At 37.6% G+C, this 14,163-nt stretch overlaps 2 protein-coding genes across 3 annotated transcripts in view; both read left to right on the top strand.

Annotated features, from left to right (window-relative positions):
- LOC132115448 (PDZ and LIM domain protein 2-like) overlaps positions 1 to 2,206 on the top strand; it is a 63,293-nt gene extending 61,087 nt beyond the window's left edge. For both annotated transcript variants that reach the window (XM_059523932.1, XM_059523933.1), the window contains exon 10: positions 1,000 to 2,206. In XM_059523932.1, coding sequence (XP_059379915.1) covers positions 1,000 to 1,192 — 193 coding nt within the window. In that variant the 3' untranslated portion in view covers positions 1,193 to 2,206. The remainder of the gene's footprint in view (positions 1 to 999) is intronic.
- Positions 2,207 to 11,917: 9,711 nt separating this feature from the next.
- LOC132115450 (adhesion G protein-coupled receptor A2-like) overlaps positions 11,918 to 14,163 on the top strand; it is a 67,054-nt gene continuing 64,808 nt past the window's right edge. Inside the window, exon 1 of the mRNA XM_059523934.1 lies at positions 11,918 to 12,741. Coding sequence (XP_059379917.1) covers positions 12,512 to 12,741 — 230 coding nt within the window. The 5' untranslated portion in view covers positions 11,918 to 12,511. The remainder of the gene's footprint in view (positions 12,742 to 14,163) is intronic.

Raw genomic sequence — 14,163 nt, forward strand, 5'->3', positions numbered from 1 at the left:
AATTTAGTACTGTACAAGTACTCCCACAATGCACCTCATGAAGTTTGATGACAGATTTAACAGGAGACAGAAAGGTTCAAGTATAAGAGAACTGTGATTAGTTTTAGGCACTACACTGGGCTATTTCATAGTTTTAGATACTAATATAGCATCATATGCATTTGCGGAGAAGACAATCCCAGAATGTATTGAGGTGAGTGGGGGAAAAAAAAACATAATTGTACCTGATAAAAAGACAGCCATCAGTTAAACACGGACCATTGGCTGAAAGTCTTGATGCGTATAGCACACAATATCGGAAACACTTCTGGAGTTTCAAAGTCTCCAGATTGGTTGAATTATACAGGATTTCTGGGAGATGTGTGTCGTGTTCTTTAACATTATGCCTAAAAACAGAACCCCCTCATGGAAGAAGAAAGCCGTCGTGCTTACAACTGTGACGATTAGCGCTTATCAGGGTCAACTAAACACTGGATTTTCAAAAGTGTGTGAAATGTCAAGTTTGCGGCATAGACTCTTTAAAATACATCCGAGAGTTTTACACATTGGTCTGTTATTGTGGCACATTTCCACGCCCCTAAACATGATGCGGCACAATTAGTTGCTTTACCTGTCAGTCATATGACCTCTTGGATGGTCCTTGGCCTTTCAACGTGCCCAGGTGCTGTCAGTCTGAAGTTCTGGCTGCGCGAGACTAGAATAAACTTTACACTAGGCTTTCAAGGTTTCCCCGAACACAACAACACAGCTTAAACAGAAACATGCGCACTGTTGCTAGATGCATGACAAATTAAAAACAATGTTCTCAAATATTATTAAATTATATCAAAAAAGTGTGATGTCCTCCAGCTGGATGGAATCAAAGTCTGAAGAACTCATGATTTAGTTGCAAAAGTTGTTGTATTCCAGCATTTAGAAGATAAAGAAGCTCATTACGTTTTGAAACCGAGCTGTTTTGTTCAGTGACTTAAACGGTTCTGTTTCTCCTTCCTCTTTCAGCACTCAAGCCGTGAGGATCACAGACGATCGCTTCCGTCACCCAGAGTGCTACACCTGTACAGAATGCGGGCTCAACCTAAAGATGCGCGGCCACTTCTGGGCGGAGGACAACATGTACTGCGAGAAACACGCCAGAGAAAGATACCAGGGTCCCGGCAGTAACTATCCCTCCGTCGTGTCCCCACACCACTGAGACGCTCGGTCCACTGTCCTCCTGACACCACTTCCAGCTCCTCTGGTTGGCTGCGAGCATAGAGAGGAGAAGATGGTTATGTCATTGCTATGTTGTCCAATTGGAGCCAAATTGAGCGTATGGCGTAATGTCACTTGAAGCTTTGGGACCCAGCATAGTTGTGTCCTCTCCTCCAGTTATTATACACCCCTCAAATAGAGACTGTAAGCTTTGATCTGTTGGATTTGGAAGGGGCGTCTGTGTTAGTGCCTGCTATTTCTAAGTCAGCATATTACAGTTGAATTTCTACATTTGCCTGCCAGTTCCACATGTTGTATTATGCTTTGAAAACAGCTTGGTTTTCAATAGACATTTATCTTGGGTTTATCTTTAATAGTCTTTAATTTTTTTTTGTTCTAATTTGTAGAGCTTTTCCATATACCGAGACTCAAATGGTGAGATGCATCAAGTGGGCATCAGCAGCGCTAATGCACACAGGACTGGTTTCCTTAATGTACTTGTGTGTGAATAGTTGCAAACAGCTTCATTTATTTCAGCTTGCACTTGTTAATGAAGGGTTTAATGATTACTTGGAAGTGATTCTTAGTTTGATATATATTTCTCCCTTCATAAAAATAAACTATTATCTACAACAAGTCCTCCATTCACACAGAAGCATGCATTTAGATCTCTGCATAGTTTATATGCCATTTGCATCGTATTAAATAAGGGATATCTAAGAAATGTGTACATTTAATTTTTCTTCTTAAACTGTATGTGGACTAAGTGGAGGGTTTTGCATGCACTTGTTTGTGTTCAGGGTTGCATGTTTCATTTGGACTGTGTTGTGTATTTTCGGGTGCGAGATGTTCGATCACACTCTGCCACACTACAAGAGAAAGGTTTATTAGAGTGAAAAGAATTGAAACATTTGTGGATCAACTATGTCGGATGAATCCTGAAGCCTCACGTTGTGTTAGTAGGGTTGCCTCTCTTTAACTTTTCCTTTTCAAATAAAAAACTTTCTGATTATCAGTGGATGTTTGAATGAATTGTCTGTTTAGCTGTATTAGGGTATTTTGGTCATGTCACATATTTGCGAAAAAATTTTTTTGTGCAATTCTTACCAAAGCAACTTATAGTTAAGTTGAACTCTGATATTTTTCTCATTAAAAAGAGTGACACCTCAAGACTTTTTGAGGTGCTTTCTATCATTCATTTACTCCCCATGAAGCTCGCTCTTCTGTTGAACACAGAAGTGCAGCACTTATAGGATGCTCAGCTAAAATTATCTTATACGCTTTAAAATGTCAATAAAAATCGAAACGTGAAAGAAAATATGCAAATACTATTAAAGCATATGAAAGAATAGTCAGAATGGTTAAAGGGATAGTTCACCCAAAAATCTAAATTATGTCATTAATAACTCACCCTCATGTTGTTCCAATCCCATGAGACCTCCGTTTATCTTCAGAACACAGTTTAAGATATTTCAGATTTAGTCCGAGAGCTCTCTGTCCCTCCATTGAAGCTGTGTGTACGGTCTACTGTCCATGTCCAGAAAGGTAAGAAAAACATCATCAAAGTAGTCCATGTGACATCAGAGGGTCAGGCAGAATTTGTTGAAGCATTGAAAATACATTTTGGTCCAAAAATAGCAAAAACTACAACTTTATTAAGCATTGTCTTCTCTTCCGTGTCTGTTGTGAGAGAGTTCAAAACACAGCAGTATAACCGGATCTTTTTGAACCAGTTCACCAAATCGAACTGAATCGTTTTAAACGGTTCGCATCTCTAATACGCATTAATCCACAAATGACTTAAGCTGTTAACTTGTTTAATGTGGCTGACACTCCCTCTGAGTTCAAACAAACCAATATCCCGGAGTAATGCATTTACTCAAACAGTACACTGACTGAACTGCTGTGAAGAGAGAACTGAAGATGAACACCGAGCCGAGCCAGATAACGAATGAAAGATTGACTCGTTCTCGAGTCAAGAACCGTTTCTGTCAGACGTGTCCGATTCGAGAACCGAGGAGCTGATGATACTGAGCATGTGTGATTCAGCGTGAAGCAGACTGACAGACAGAGCGTCTGAACCGAACTGATTCTTTTGGTGATTGATTCTGAACTGATTCTGAGCTAGTGTTATGAGCGTAGGTAAACTGAAGGCTTGAATCAAGGGCAATCATCAACATGTACTGCGAGAAACACGCCAGAGAAAGATACCAGGGTCCCGGCAGTAACTATCCCTCCGTCGTGTCCCCACACCACTGAGATGCTCGGTCCACCGCCCTCCTGACACCACCTCCAGCTCCTCTGGTTGGCTGCGAGCATAGAGAGGAGAAGATGGTTATGTCATTGCTATGTTGTCCAATTGGAGCCAAATTGAGCGTTTGGCGTAATGTAACTTGAAGCTTTGGGACCCAGCATAGTTGTGTCCTCTCCTCCAGTTATTATACACCCCTCAAATAGAGACTGTAAGCTTTGATCTGTTGGATTTGGAAGGGGCGTCTGTGTTAGTGCCTTCTATTTCTAAGTCAGCATATTACAGTTGAACAAGTCGTTCATCTTCAGTTCTCTCTTCACAGCAGTTCAGTCAGTGTACTGTTTGAGTAAAATAATTACTCCGGGATATTGGTTTGTTTTAACTCAGAGGGAGTGTCAGTCACATTAAAAAAAGTTAACTGCTTAAAGGGATAGTTCACCCAAAAATGAAAATTGTCATTTATAACTTGCCCTCATGTCGTTCCAAACCAGTAAGACCTCCATTTGTTTTCGGAACACAGTTTAAGATATTTTTCATTTAGTCCGAGAGCTCTCTGTCCCTCCATTCAAGCTGTGTGTGCGGTATACTGTCCATGTCCAGAAAGGTAAGAAAAACATCATCAAAGTAGTCCATGTGACATCAGAGAGTCAGGCAGAATTTTTTGAAGCATCGAAGATACATTTTGGTCCAAAAATAGCAAAAACTACGACTTTATTCAGCATTGTCTTCTCTTCCGTGTCTGTTGTGAGAGAGTTCAAAACAAAGCAGTTTGTGAAATCCGGTTCGCGAACGAATCATTCGATGTAACCGGATCCTTTTGAAACAGTTCACCAAATCGAACTGAATCGTTTGAAATGGTTCGCATCTCCAATACGCATTAATCCACAAATGACTTAAGCTGTTAACTTTTTTAATGTGGCTGACACTTCCTCTTAGTTCAAACAAACCAATATCCCGGAGTAATTCATTTACTCAAACAGTACACTGACTGAACTGCTCTGAAGAGAGAACAGAAGATGAACACCGAGCCGAGCCAGATAACAAACAAAAGACTGACTCGTTCTCGAGTCAAGAACCAGTTGCATCGGTTTTCGGATCACCAGTAGTTCTTTCGGACAGTTCTATTCAATAAACCGGTTGAAGAAAACGGTTCACCGGTTCTTTAGGGCTCGACATAATGGCGTCATTTGCGATGATTGCCCTTGATTCAAGCCTTCGGTTTACCCGCACTCATAACACTAGCACAGAATCAGTTCAGAATCAATCACCAAAAGAATCGGTTCGGTTCAGACGCTCTGTCTGTCAGTCTGCTTCACGCTGAATCCTCCTCGGTGCTCGAATCGGACGCGTCTGACAGAAACGGTTCTTGACTCAAGAACGACTCAATCTTTTGTTTGTTATCTGGCTCGGCTCGGTGTTCATCTTCAGTTCTCTCTTCACAGCAGTTCAGTCAGTGTACTGTTTGAGTAAATGAATTACTCCGGGATATTGGTTTGTTTGAACTCTGAGGGAGTGTCAGCCACATTAAAAAAGTTAACAGCTTAAGTCATTTGCGGATTAATGCTTATTGGAGACGCGAACCCTTTCAAACGACTCAGTTTCTATTTGGTGAACTGTTTCAAAAGGATCCGGTTACATCGAATGATTCGTTCGCGAACCGGATATCACAAACTGCTTTGTTTTGGACTCTCTCACAACAGACACGGAAGAGAAGACAATGCTGAATAAAGTCGTAGTTTTTGCTATTTTTGGACCAAAATGTATTTCCGATGCTTCAAAAAATTCTAACTGACCCTCTGATGTCACATGGACTACTTTGATGTTTTTCTTACCTTTCTGGACATGGACAGTAGACCGTACACACAGCTTCAATGGAGGGACAGAGAGCTCTCGGACTAAATCTAAAATATCTTAAACTGTGTTCTGAAGATGGACAGAGGTCTCACGGGTTTGGAACAACATGAGGGTGAGTTATTAATGACATAATTTTGATTTTTGGGTGAACTATCCCTTTAAGTTTCAGCCAAACATCACCTCAGAAAGATCAAAGATGATCCCAAATGACCTGTAAGTGTACAGTCAGAAGAGGATTGATTGAAGCTATCAGCAAGAAGAACCTGTAAAACACCATTGTTAAAAAAAAAAACTTAAGTTGAAAACTTGTGGGATGCCATTAAACATGCAGTTTCTGAAGAAAAACCCTAAAATTCACAGGAACTGTGGAATGTAGTTTGTTCATCCTGAGCTGAAATACCTGTTTCTGGCCGTCAGAAGTTGTTTGACTTGATGCAGTGTAGATGCACAGCAGTTATCAAAACACATAGGCCTATATACATATTTAATATTTAATGTTATCAGGTGATTTGTTAACTGCTTTTAATTGATTACAATCTAAATGAAACATTTGCACTTGGTTTGTAAAGGGTATTCTATGAATGTCTGGCCTGAGTTTTTGTTGCATTCACACTGTAGCCTCCTGTCCAGTGTGTGGTGCGTGACAAGCTTCGAAAAAGTGAATAATTCTGCGAAGCAGCTTTTTTTCACACCGACCGACTTTCACCGTGTGAAAGAGTCGAAAACTTCTGCCTGACTGACTGACATGAGGTGAGTAAATTAGTCTTTATATATATATATATATATATATATATAAAGATTTTTTTTTATGTTCGGATATTGTAACCATTTAAATTTGTAAATGTTTTACTTTGTATGTTATGCAACTCAAAAACTGTACTGAACATTTGTTTATTTATTCTTATTATTTTAAGAAACGACAGAGGTTTATGGGACTGGGTGCAAAAGTTTATGTATGTACAAAAAGGAGAACTTTTGACATCTCAAGTAATTGTAAAAAAAAAAAAAAAAGGAATTTTGTGATTTTCTCTTCAACCGCTAGAGGGCAGTAGATGTTTTCTTGTGGGCTGGTTATTTGTCAATCTGTACCAGCTATCTACAAACAATGAACCGAGCTAGATCATTAGAAAAGAAAGCTAAATTTGCCTTGTAATGATATGTTTTGTAGTTTAGTAGTTGATTTCAGTTTAGTATGTTACTCTTTCCCTGGTAAAAACATCCAAAAGTATTGCAATGAAAACATGTCAAACATGAAGGCAAACTCTCAGTCTTATGAACCATTTTAGTTTCATTAATAGAGATTTTAAATAAGCCTCTTCAGTTCATTTAAGACTTACTTTCTCATAATAAAACTACCCAGCATAAATAACCAGAGCCAGAACAATTAGCATTGTTTGTCGGAGATGAATAACCTGCCTGTGCTGTTTGATATTTTTGGACATAGGTTTCTCCCAGTAATCAGTCAAGGTCACGGCTTGTTATCTCTGGTATTTTGTTCATGTGTGTGACGTCATGCTTGTTTCCAGACATCGCTGTAATTAATCTTTCCCCAAAATCCCATTAAACAGAATCAGCGGTTAACACTAAACACAGGATCTGTGCTATGGTGAGCAGGGAAATGGAGCAATCAGACATTTGTTGGACTGATTCCTAATGGGACACGCTGACAGAGTGGCTGATGTACATTCAAGTGGTCCACACTTAACTCCTGCTCTCTAACCTCATTTCTGAGGCCCAACTTTTTATGAGGTGTGTCAGATATTGGCCCACTTGCACATACTTGTCTTCATGGTGTTTTGTGTCACTGTAGAAATATCCTAACACAAAAATTCTAATTCAGGTCGAAGTCATTCATTATCTATGGGTGTTTCTGCAACTTCAGGCATTTCTCCCGGGGGCTGATTAAATAAAAATGAACAGAATTTAGCTTTGAACATTTTTTGTTATATGAAGATAACTGAAATGTTTTAAAAAACTTTTTTTTTTTTTTAAATCTTGCCTTCATCAGTTGTTTTTTCATGGAATGGAAAATGGAAATGGAATGTTTCTGCCACAGGATAAAAAAAAAGTAAAAAAAAAAAAAAAATTAATTAATGAATAAATAAAAACGTAATTGTGACTTTTTAACTCACAATTTTAAATTTTATTCTTGCAATTCTGAGTTTATATTTTACAAGTCAGACTTTTTTGAATAGTCAGACTATACAGAATTTTTTTTTAATTTACACCTCGCAATTCTTTTTCAATTCAATTAAAGGTAATTGCAACTTTTTAATCTCGCAGTTATAAGTTTTCGTCTCACAATCCTGAGTTTATTTCTCGCAATTTTGACTTTTTTGTAAATTAAGAATTCTGAGTTTATATCTCACAATTTTTTCTTTTCTTTTTTTTTTCTTAGAAAAACACATTTTTTAGTAGAAATTACATTTGTGAGATATTTTTATATATTTTTTATAATTTTATTTATAATTTTTTTATATTTTATTTTTAGTAAAGAAAGAAATAAAGACAGAAAGACAATTCTCCTGGATACTGATAGTGCTCAAAGCTGAGGAAAAGAGATAGAGATGCTTGCCTCTGAAACATTACCAGCATTGACAGAGAGACACCACAAGGTGGCGCTGTACAGAAACACAGGCCTGCTTCAGATCAAGTAGATATCCTTTAATCACAGGCCAACACTGCTTTGAAATGAACTCACAAAGTATTCTTTATATATTTGTTGGCTGTGTTTTTGTTTTTGTGCCTTTCATACATTTGGTTGTGTTTTTCAACCGGTATTAAATCTCCCTGTGGATCGGAGGCAGATAGTGACCTCATCAGAGAAATGACATCAGCAGGGGTCATTACCTTTTATCCCTGAGAGCAACAGTCTCTCTCACGCGCACACACACACACACGCACACGCACACGCACACGCACACACAGTGTCTGGAAGTAAAGTCATTAATATTGCAGTAGCTATCTTTGATATTATATGATTATATCTGATTTAATGTCAGTGACATGCAGTGGAATTTTAGTGGAATATATCAAGTGTATTTCAAATAATAATATATGCACTATAAGTTTGGGCTTAGAATTTGTTTTATGAAAATAACTTTTCTACTTTGAAGCTATTAAATTAATAGAAATTAGTATAAATTGAAGTAATGTTTCACAATATATCTGACTTCTTTTCAAAACATAAAACAATAATAACAATAATAAAAAAGTTTGAACGGTTGTATGTTTATGTGTTTGTAATGTATGTATAAATATATATAATATGTAAAAAGGATATTTATTTACAATTATTTATTTCTCATAAATCTATTACAAAAAAAACATCAATTGTATAAACACACTTTCATACAAAAGTTATAAATTAAAAATTAATTAAATTTAAATTGTAGTAAAATATATTTACTTGTAATACAATTTTATCATATAAATATACAACTTATATATTAATTAATAGAATTTAATTGTAAAAATAGAATTTAAATTCAAACTGTATTACATTTCACAATATTTAAAAATCAAAAATCATTTAAAATCTTGACCCCATTGTGTGTTGATTCATGTGCGCGTGTATGTATGTATATATTTATATAATAAAATTAGCATCTTTATGTTAAAGTCTGAATAGTATTGATAATCTGTTGAGTCTGTCACAAGTATCTGTGTCATTTCCTTCATGTATTTGTCTATTGTATTACTATCACCCTCACTGCAGACTGAGGCCCACTTCTCCGTTTCTATTCCTCTTCTTTATTCCACCTGGAATGGACTCCAGATGTTGGAGGAGAGGAAGATACTGCTTGCTCGGTGATATGAGCTAGAAAAGAAAAGCAATGGAGGACCAGGAGGGAGTAAGAGAAAGTGAGCGCGAGAATGTTGGAAGGACATAAAAGTTTGTCTGGATGCCATTAAGTACAATTTGATGTAATGTGCAGTTTGGGACGTGACGTTTTAAATGGAAACTGCGTAGCAGATGAGGAGGGTTTGGGGGTCTTGGAGGTGGGGAGGGAACGTGCTCAAAACGTTATTTAAAGTGCAAAGTAAACAGACCTCGGTTAGTGGCGCCGCGGTGCACGTTTTCCCGTTTCCGGAAGCCATCGGAATCGTCTTTCCCCGCAGGCCCTCATTCCGCAGCGCGGTATCGAGTACAGCAATAACAAATGTAGGTTTGCACGATTTTAGCCAGAACACAGTGCCCCTTTGTGCAAGCGGGCAGCGCTCACACGTCTGAACCTGTGGCACAGGACACGAACGTCAACCTCAATTGAAAACCTCTATCCATTTACTCCACAGTATTTTCAAACCGTGGCCTCGGTCTGTTTTTTAAGCCCAAGCTATGGTTTCCTATTTCTCTGCTTCTTATATATCAAAAGGGGTCGGTTTTAAAATTAAAAGTTGCCTTTTTTATAATAAAACAACACTGGATTTTAGCTCCGCTGGAAGGAAAAATTGACTTACAGTACAGTATGAGTATCAAAGCCCAGAGGAAATGAAGTCTCGTGTGTTGGGAATTTTACAGCATGGCCCATAAACTTCCCGGCGGTCCATATCTGGTTCCCCTTTCCCCCTTTCCTGAGCTCTTTTTAAAACATTTGAACATTTATGCTGATGGGATTATTTTTCCCTCCCTAAAAAATCAGAAGATTTTAGTAGCAGATGAACAGACACAGATTGTTTGTATAATAATGACATACAGAATTTGCAAAGAAATCTGGGTTCTTCAGAATAAGCCTGAATCATTTTGATTCTGTCTCTGTGGTTTTCTTTTGGTTCGTCTGAAGGTTAACCTCAGCCAGTCTGTGTATACTTCACAACACATGGCCATCATTCACACATTTTGTCTTAGTGGGATGCGAGCGTTGAAATATAATTGGCTGCCGCTCACTTTTTGGCTCAGTTTTGGCGTCCACAGTTTGTTAAACAAAAATTGACTGGAGCATTTAAACCTATTTTTATCAATTCATAGTCCAGCAGTAGTGTAAACAGTAATCAGTAAGGGAGGATATAGTTTTGAAAGCTGATAACTTTAACAACAACAATTCCAAATGGGGAACATTAATTTGGGTGCTTGGGTGTGCGTTCAATATGCTATAACGTGTTTCTAATACTGTAATAACAGTAATTGTTAATATGTAATGCTCTGCTATGGGTGTGTGGTTCAATATGCTATTACATATTTATAATACTGTAATAACACAGTAATTGGTAATATGTAAGGCTCTGCTATGTGGTTTTCATTTCCTCAGCTGTGCATTTATAAAGTGTTGATACAGCTGTAGATATAAGTCAAGTACTGGTTTAATTGGGGAAATGCTACAACAAGTTCTGTTGTATTTGTACTGTCAGGACCACGAGAAACTATCTAAGCGGCAACTGTATATCTATAATTCTTAATGATCTGTTTCCTGGATGTATTAAATTTCTCCTCTTTGGTTCTTAGACCCCATGCGCTCTGTACACATCTCAGCCAAAGCCTGATTCAGGCTCATATGGTCCAGTCGCACGCAAAGATCCAAGGAGGCACTGACAGCCTTGATGACTGATCATCTGGGTCATAGAGCCTGATATGTATGCAGCCTTAATCACACGACTGTGGCCAAGTCTAAAAGGATATCTATTTGTATTATAAAGAGAGATTGAGAGACAGAGGAAAAGAGTTTTAATAGTTATTAAGACAAATGACAAATGCTGCTGTTCCTGAGGGATTCTTAAGCTAGACATTCCTAGATATTGGTCATATAGTTAAAACCTTTTCAAAGATGCTCTAGTTTTACATTAATTGTTCATTTTCATCTATGATCTACACCACTGCTATTAAAAGAGTGGAAAAAAAAAGAAATTTACGGAATGACCTTTTTCACCTGAAATAACTGATAAATGCAATAATAATGCTAATAAATACTTCTAATCTGTCTAATAAACCTGGCTTTGTATATAACAAATATAATTGGCTCTTTGACAAATTTCATTTCATTCCTCTTTTGCAAGTTTCTTTGGATAAAAGCGTCCACTAAATATATAAATATATATATAAAATTCAATTGCAGTTTAAAAAAGATTACATGTGATTTATACTATTATATTATATTATATTATATTATATTATATTATATTATATTATATTATATTATATTATATTATATTATATTATATTATATTATATTATATTATATTATATTATGTTATATTATATTATATTATATTATTTATTATGAGCCTACACTGAAATAACTTGAGGTTTTCTGTTTTCTTTCATTTATTTAGATTTTTTAAGCCTATGCAATTTTATTTATTTATTTATTATAACTATTATTATATTTGTTTATTTTGGTATCATTTATTAACATGCAACATCTTAGCACCAATGATAGACTTGGGATGAGAAAGAATAGATCAAACACACACACATATACATATACATGTATCTATGTGTGCGTGTGATCTATTTAAAATTCTCTTGCTCATTATACTTTACTACTATAATAATAATTTTGACCAGCATAACCTGGAGACTGTCATAATGTTAGTGTTACCATAAATAGATTGATATTGGTGACATTAAAGTGGCAGCGCTAGGACCGCGCGTCCCCGGGAGCGGAATGTGCGCGCTGAAGCTGGAGCTGAATGTGAGTGTGACAGGATGGCAGAGGAAAAGCGCCAGAGTCCTGGAATTAAGACCGGGACCGTTACTTAAGTCAGACTGCGACTGACAGCACACGGACCCCGGAGCGCCTCATGTTCGCTGATGCGCGACCGGAACTTTATGACTAATCACACTGAATATCGTGAAATACTCCGGGGAAAAGTATGGACAACAGTTGCTTTGAGGAATTGTAATTGCGGTGCCCCGAAAGCACACGAGTAACAACTTAACTTTCCTTTAGAAAGGCGACAAAGAGACATTTCGTTTGCGCTCGTCAAACGAGTTTTAATTTGGGACATGGAGGAAAGAAAATTCAGGATTGAAAAAATATGACATGATGGATGTATTTTACTGCATCAGTGACAGGAGTGCTGTCATGTTTTAACAGGAGTGAGAGTGTTCAAACCTTTCTTACGTGCTGATCTATCTGTTCATACTTGGAAAGGAGTAACTCGTCTTCAATACTGTCTTTCTCATCACTGATACTTTAAGTTATTTTCAGCTAGATAAAATCCTGCCCTTATGTCATGGGCTGACCTGGGACCGCGCAGTTAATAGTGAGGGGGACAATGTCGGGACCCTGCGTCCGCATCCCGTTTTGGGTTCGTGTGTTTCTCCTGCTGCTGCTTCACAGAGTCTCTGCAGGCTGTCCCGAGCTTCTTTCCAGCGGCTGCAGCTGCGCAGAGGACCGCGGTAAAGCGCACGCTGCGCCCGGCGCGCGGAGGAAAGTCAGCTGCGTTGGGAAGGAGCTGACCGAGACGCCCGAAGTTAGTCTGCTTCCCAACAGAATCGTCTCTCTGTGAGTATTTCATTCATTTTCACTCTTTAGCAACACTTTATTAATGTTATAGCCTACATGTTTAATGAAACAACAAATTAGCAACTCAACTACAATTATATTACCAAGTCAATATAATTAAAGATCATGTTTGTATTACATTTGTGACCCAAATCTTCATGACATGGTTTGTGCAAGTAAATTATACCTGGGTTTATAGAAGGATGTGTGTCATTGTTTGAGAATATTATCTTATAACTAAACTTATGAATAAAATTCTCCAAAGAAACAAGTTTCAACTCTTTGAAGATGCAGGACTTAAGCAAATGAGATTGCATGAATGATTGATATCGCAATGTTGTACAATAACATGCATGACTGATATGGCATTGATCAGACAGTGTATGCATGTACCATAAGACCAGCAGTTGTGACAGCAACAGTGGGCATAATGATTTAAACTGGCATTACTAGACTGATAAAGACAAAGTTCAGACACTTTTCGACTGCAAGATCTTATTGGACAGCAGCTTTGAGCAGCTGTCAAAATGTACTGTAACTCTAAATGGGCTATAGCGCTATAGTCCAGGGTTATTACAAATATATGCTCCATATTACGGTATAAGAAAAAAATTACAGTAAAATTAATGTTCTTGTATACACATCTCTCAGCTGCTGTAATGCATTCATGTTGCACTGATTCTTTTAAATGTCAATAATAATATTTGTTTAAAGCACAACTGATTCTTCCACGAAATAATTACATTTTTCACTTCTTTCATACAGTGTGTATTTCATAACTAGTTTTACAGCTGGCCAACCTCACAGCCATAATTCAATATTTTATGGTAGCTACAGTATGTGCTGTTAATGTCCATATCATTTATTTATTTTTTGGTTTCGAATAAGTGGGGCTATCACACTCTACCGAGACACATTGTTAACATACTGAACTCTTAGCTCATTGCTCCTTTACCTGTGTTTTCCTTCAGCAAAAGATAAGAGATGATGTGAGAATTATGAGCAGGCTGAAGCATTGAAGACTTGTCTTGTATTGATGTATTGTCAAAACCCTGTCATTTTACACATGCCTTTCATTCAAAAGAAAGGAGGTGTGCTTCACACACGCATCCCTCCCGCCCCGTACACACACACCCTCAAGCTTTCAGCTGACTTGGCAATGCTAAAGGAGAATAAAGAGAAACACATTTCACCCCCCCCCCCTTGCACTTTAATGGCCGTCTGTCTCCTTCCTTTCCCAGTGCTGTGATATCCCAGTCTGTTCGTAATGGACCATATTCATGTTGTCTGTGCAGGAAGGAAGCTAAACCCACTCCAAAGTGTGGCTTTATCTAGTTATGACCTATTGTGTTATTACCTGTTAGTCCTGATGACTATTATAGTACTTCAGAGCAGGTATGTGGGTGTTTGGGCGCCTGTACG

The sequence above is a fragment of the Carassius carassius genome, chromosome 34 (genome assembly GCF_963082965.1).
Source record: "Carassius carassius chromosome 34, fCarCar2.1, whole genome shotgun sequence".
Taxonomy (NCBI): Eukaryota; Metazoa; Chordata; class Actinopteri; order Cypriniformes; family Cyprinidae; genus Carassius; species Carassius carassius.